Below are 6,522 nucleotides of genomic sequence, written 5' to 3'. Positions count from 1 at the left end.
TAATGGCATATTTGCATTACCTGTCCCTCAGCTAAGTTTTTCATTATGTTACAGTCGCATCACCTGATCCAGTGGGTTAAAACATTTCAATTTTATGGTGTAAGCCATAAAGGTAGTATTATGATATAAGAAAACTAGTGTAGTTTTAAAATGGCATACCTATTTTGCAGGCATGTGCTAAATGAGCGAGGAGAGACTCCAAGAGGGAAACTGACCCATGCAGATCTCTTTTATCGCCGTGTAAGCCAGATTGAAGACATCATCTGGGGATTGTTGCGTGCACAAGAGGAGGTATTAAATAGATAAATTAATCATTTTCTCTTTTTCTCTCTCTCTTTTTTTTTTGTTATCTTAATAGTTGTTTATTTTATTTGTGAAATTCATTGACAGCCTTTTTTTGATATATCACTGTACTTTATTACTCATATTAAATGTATAATCAAATATATCCCTATTTTCCAGGTTTTGGCTGCTGATGTCGCACCTCGTGATGCTCCAGCCACTATTCACTCGGTAAACAGTCTTGTCTTGGCACTGTTGCAAAGTGCCAGGATAGGCAGTGCATCTATTTCTGGGATCACAGGGACAGCTAACGATCCTCCCCTTGAACACATACCTTGGACTGCCACCCAGGGTTCTCGTGGAGTGCGAACCCTTCTGCTGGAGCAGCATAACACCACAGTGGAGGTATGATGACTTGTGATTTCATTACTTTTACTCCAGTGTACTGCATTATTCTTTTTTTCTTTTTTCTTTTTTCTTTTTTTTTGGAGGGGGGGAGGTTGCTCAGATTATTAAAATTAACGTATTTATCCTATGACAGCTACAAGCAAATATTTATTTCTTTATATTATTGTCTGTTATCTTCTCCAGTTTTTGAAGAAGTCCTGAATTATTCTTAATGTATGATAAACAAACCTTGAACTGTTATTTGCAGGTTGGCCTAGCAAGAGCTGAAGATGGAGCAACCCGAGCTAAGCTTTACACACAGATGGTTGACCTTGCTGATTGCATTCTGACCGGATACCAGCCACAACTCCGTTCTCTTGTATCTGTTAGCCACGACTTGCACCAGTCTCTTCTGCGCTCGTATGAGAGGGACCGCTACAATTTGATTCAACCTCTTGGTTAGTTCACTTTAGGATATTTGATCAACTGAACTCCTTGTGATGAGGGGATGTTTTGTAGAGTTGAAGTGGTAGTGTGAGGTTGATTTAATTTTATACAATAGTGTGAAGACTATTCAACTAAATGATTGAGTGTTTGACTTTTTTTGACTTTGCTCTTTTCTCTTTTCATTCCTTTTATCTTTTGTCTGTAGTTTTTGTGATTTTTTTTTTGTAGAATTTCCAATGTCAGTTTTTATATTTACTAAATATATATTTAAAATGATAATTGTAGTGTAGTTTAATGAATGGTTTATATATCTTAAAATCAGTAAAATGATAACCAAAAGATAAGAAAATTCATACAGAGCAGGATTAAGAAACATTGTCCCAGAAAAGACCAGTGTCTTTTGGATGAACTACACACCAAAAATAGTTAAGAATTCTATGAATGTGTTTGCATATGAAAAAAAAGGAAAAAAAAAAAGAAACTAAATTTAGAAAAAAACATTTCACCTGTTTTATTAAGTATACATCATACGACTGTGCCAGCTACCCTGATACCCCATATTTCAACAGAAATAGAAAATCCAACAATCATATATATATAGTTAGTAATGTAATCAGTAGTATATGAGAGACATAATTATGTACTGATAAAATGCAAAGTTGGGAGGAAGCAAATACCAACTGAAATTGAATAAGATATTAGTAATTGTCGATCATGAAACAGTCTTGCCAGCCTTACAATCATACAAAGATAAGTTTCTTGTTGATTTCATCTCTTATTGTTATTTTTATCTTTCTGCTATCATGATATTTGTGGATGGTATTCCATAATTGTTCTCACTTTGTCCACCAGGGCAAGTAATGTCTGAAGTGAGCTCTGTGTTTTCAGTATGTAGGAATGGGTGTGTATTTGCATTCCTTGATGAAATGAACATTTGTCTGGATAATCTTTAAAATTTTTGTGAGACATCATTGTTAGTTGTAATATATATTACTTATTTCTACTGTACAACTGTACCTAACATGATATAATAATAATCATTTAGACAATCAAGTAATAAGCTTCCTAGTAATTTTACTACAGTTTTTGTTTTGCTCTTGGCAGGGATTTTTGTCTTGGTTCCCCTTACAGCTAGGGAAGTATCCCACTCTGAATAGGGATCCCTGAACAGGATAGACTAATGTGACTGCCCCTTTAGGACATGGGTCTTTCTAAGCTCCCTATTCTTATGGCAGAACAGACAAGGGAGCTTTCCTCACTACAATAATTTATTTTCATTCCATCTCCTGGTGAACTGATATTATAGGATGTTTCACATGTAGAACTAGTAATTTTATTAAACTCTATGAACTATGTCCTTTTTTCAGTACAAGGCGAGCAGTACGATCAAGCAGTTGGACTTGCTGAGAAGTACTGTGACTTCCGCACGCTGGTAGAAGTCTGCGATCGTACCAACAACCAAGAAAGACTGAGTCAGTACATGACACAGTTTGGCTCAGAGGTATGTGTGCAGCAGAGGATTTAGCTACTTAAGAAAAGAGTGGGGTGTATTTGTTCATTGTTAAAGTGTGATTTCTGTGGGGAGAGAGGTGCTTTTGTTTGGTCATATCAGTTTTATGCAGTGGCCTCCATATGCAGTTTAAAGAAAGAAGAAATGTTAATTTAGAAGGGTATTCCTCATTTGAAAGGGTTCTTATGCCTATTAGTTTCCATAGATACAAGTTACACACAATCTTGTTTCTTAGATATTAAATAATCTTAGTCCAATGCTATGGGTTAGTGGGTATCATGCTGTATGTTCTTCTGTCATAGGTGTAGACTGAGAATGTATTATTTGGTGAGAACATGTTTAAAAGGAATGTATGACTGTGAATACCTTCATAAAGTAAGAGGTGATATTGTCAATCTCACTGATATTTTCACCAGATGTGCGTGATGTAATTCTGATAAAGATCAAAACATGCTGATCAAATCTCTTGCTTTTTAAAGTTATCCATTCTTATTCACACCTTTTCTGCATTAGTTACAATGAATTCTTTTGATGAGAGTATCTTTCATTTTATTCATTGTTCTTCCTCTTCCTCTTCTTTCTCTTCTTCCTCTTCATTATTTCTATATAGAAGTGCCCTTTCTTTGAAACTTTAGCAGATCATTTCGATTATTTTAACTAGCCATTCCTTCATTGAATATCTTTATTGCTCAGTACGAGTAGCATACAAAAGAACATTTCACAGCAGGATTTAACTCCTCTTTTTCAGGGTTTCTCGGACTTTGTGTTTCGTTGGTACTTGGAGACAGGTAAACGAGGTCGCTTGCTGAGCCATGGTGACCAAGGGGGCCTTTCTCGCTTCTTGCAAGACTACACTTCCCTTGCATGGTTGCATCAGATCCAAACCAGAGATTTTCCATCAGCTTCCACCACTTTACGTCAGCTAGGCTTGGATGAGATGACTTACCTTAGCAGAAAAAAGGTGAGGTGAAACTATTACCCTGGATCTTGCATGGAGGAATTATCTCTGTTTATAATTCCTTGCTGTATTGACTTTATTGTTATTACCATTACTAGTATCATTATCATTATACTGTCATTATATCAAATAATGATGATGCTGAATACATTTTCATAGTTATTATTTCTAAATTGGTCAGGATCTTTTCGATGTTGAGCTTAGACTTTGCCTTATATTTTGAGGATTATTGGGTTTGGCAGTAAGAACTGATTCATTTCATATTTCATATTATTTTTGTTGCAGACATTGTTAAGCCTTAGTAAATTATGCAACCTGGCTGCTAGTGTGCCAGGCAGCGCAGATACAAGTGTGATGGAGGATGACACTATGACCTTAGAAGAGGAACTCATTCTGTACCAGGAACAGTTGCCTGAACCGGTCCTCAATGCACACTCCCTTGAGGCTGATACCATGAGGGTCCTATCACCTACTGAGCTTGTTCATGTATGTAATCATTCAGTGAGGTAACATGGTGTTCATAGTTCTTATTAATAATGTTCACTAAAATTGGTTTCTTGAAATTCAATTTGATCTTCCTTTATGGAGAAACATTATACTTAAAAGGCAGTTCTGTGAAAAGGAAGATTATCAGTCCTTAGACATTATGTGTTGTATCATACAGATATTTATATTTTTGTTAACAGCTCTATACTGGAGATGAAAACACCTATGCCAATGAGTTTGACTTCAAGAAGGCCTTAGATTTGCTTGCCTTTGTACCTGGAGAAGAAGTTCCCGAGTTGAAGAAAGACATCTGGGTGCGTGCTGTGCTTCGCAACTCCTGGCATCACATGGACACAGACAATCCACTAGAAGCAATTAGTGACACATTGCTTTTCAAGACTATAGAGCTGGCATTCACACAAGGTATGGGAGTAGCATCAGGTTATTTCCACTGGCATTTTGAAATTATTTAATTGTTTTGTTAAGTTTTCTTGTATAGTTTGTGAAATACAGCAATGAATCTTAACCCACTAGTCATGGGTACAAATAGTTTCCACAGTAGTTTCTTGTGAATTTTGTTGCACACAAATGGCTCCACAAGTGCTCAGCCACCAAGAAGTCATTTAGTAGGACATAGTAACCTCACCAGATTTCTCCATTCCCTGAATTTTTAGGAAAAATATTTGTATTATGCATTGCTATTAATACCAATGCTGTTATTATCATGAACATTATGATTGTTGTAATGTTATTAAAATACTAATAACAATAAAAAAAATAAAAATCTTACTGAAAATCAAGGGAAAGAGTAAACAGTTGAGATGAGTAGAACTAATAACTGGTTCCTTTATGACTAAGCACCTGTAGGGCCATCTATGTGTAAACACAATTAATAAACTAAAATTTCAGTGGACGTGGTATATTGCCAGTGGCTTAGCTGTGCACATTAAATGACTTTTTTTTTTAGTTTCTGAATATCACTCTTAATCACCAGGGACTGACATAAAGGAACTGCTACTTCCCGCTGAAGAATTGCTGGAGTGTGAAGAACTGGGTGACCTCAAGGAAGATGCCACATTCAAGTTCCTGGTGAATGCTGGCTATGAAAAGATCACTCAGCTGGTTGGGTAGATTTATTTGCAAGAAAAGGGTACAAAAGGAAGGAAACTCAAGTCATGAAGTGGTCATGAACTTTGGAACTGTGATAAGTCTAGTAAAGGATAAATGATAGAGCTTGTTCTAGTGGCATTTCTCCTCATGTATCATCCTGGTTAAAGAGAACATGATTACCTGGTGTTATATAAGATGTGATTGTTGGCTTTATATACAAAGGAAAGATTAAAGTCAGTGTTCAAGAATTATGTGAGTTCAGGTACTAGAAGCATTTTGAAGTTTGCGCATGAAATATATGGTACTCCCTTTTTTATAGTTTTATGTAATGTTAGTTTGTTGTTTTATTTAAGATACATGGAAGTACTGATGCATTTTATGGCCTGCTGTACCTGAAATATTACTGCCATATGTAGTGTATTTTTTCTTTACAATAATTTTTTTTTCGAAAATGTATAAATACTGACTCTTTTTAACCTTTGTCTGCACAGGGACTTACTGCATACCTGGTTCCAAATAAAGCTGAAAACAGAGTTACTTAAATGTGCTTATAATTTCTGACAAAGTTAATATTTTAATCTGGTCTAAGCAACAGTTTTAACTATTACATAATGGCCAGTTACAATTTATATACTGGAATTATTAACTTTCCTGTTATTAAGGACATTTTGGTAAAGCCAGACCAAAGTTATCAACAAGCTCAGAAAAGGCAAAACTGCCCATCTGCATGGTATCTTGCAGAAGTTTGGAAATTGTCCATGTTAATAGCTGGACCAGAAACTATACACTCCACTTCCTCAACAAGGCAACTCAAGAATAAAACCATTATGGATTAATTTCAATCCTCACAGCAGTAAATACACCTACTTCATTACATATGAAAAGATCTTAACACCAAATCAAAACAACTGTTCATTATTAATAAAGGGGAACTAAATGTGTTAAATCACAGTCTGGAAAGCAATTGTATGTTTGTTGATTCAGGCAAATAAATTAAATTAGAATACTAAGCCCAAAAAAAAAAGGTAAGTTTTATTGGTATTGCAGAAAACTAACAAACAGTTGGACAAAATAATTAAGAAAGAGACAACAGAATGAGCATATATTTTTTTTTTTCATCATAGAAGCTGGGATAAAGGGATACTCTAACTCCTGTTTAAACCTCAGTTGATAGTCACAACAATCATGGTTTTACAATCCTCACAGCTAAAAGTTGAAGATGCTAATTTATGCATATGACCTTATATGATTGAAAATCCAAATACATTGCTTTAAGAGATGGGATCCTCTTGCCCATGAAAGTGACTTCTGTGTAAACACACGAAGACTGAATTTATAGTCT

General features: G+C 35.3%; 1 protein-coding gene across 2 annotated transcripts in view; it reads left to right on the top strand.

Moving 5' to 3' along the window:
- The window catches only part of LOC125031092 (nuclear pore complex protein Nup133-like), a 21,226-nt gene extending 15,503 nt beyond the window's left edge, over window positions 1-5,723 (top strand). For both annotated transcript variants that reach the window (XM_047621576.1, XM_047621575.1), the window contains exons 14-21: window positions 171-291; window positions 463-687; window positions 938-1,127; window positions 2,484-2,617; window positions 3,375-3,587; window positions 3,870-4,070; window positions 4,271-4,493; window positions 5,065-5,723. In XM_047621576.1, coding sequence (XP_047477532.1) covers window positions 171-291; window positions 463-687; window positions 938-1,127; window positions 2,484-2,617; window positions 3,375-3,587; window positions 3,870-4,070; window positions 4,271-4,493; window positions 5,065-5,201 — 1,444 coding nt within the window. In that variant the 3' untranslated portion in view covers window positions 5,202-5,723. The remainder of the gene's footprint in view (window positions 1-170; window positions 292-462; window positions 688-937; window positions 1,128-2,483; window positions 2,618-3,374; window positions 3,588-3,869; window positions 4,071-4,270; window positions 4,494-5,064) is intronic.
- The last annotated feature ends 799 nt before the right edge of the window (window positions 5,724-6,522 follow it).

The sequence above is a fragment of the Penaeus chinensis genome, chromosome 12, assembly GCF_019202785.1.
Source record: "Penaeus chinensis breed Huanghai No. 1 chromosome 12, ASM1920278v2, whole genome shotgun sequence".
NCBI lineage: Eukaryota > Metazoa > Arthropoda > Malacostraca > Decapoda > Penaeidae > Penaeus > Penaeus chinensis.
Note: the sequence above shows the minus strand (reverse complement) of the source record. Positions and strands in the feature narration are given on the sequence as shown.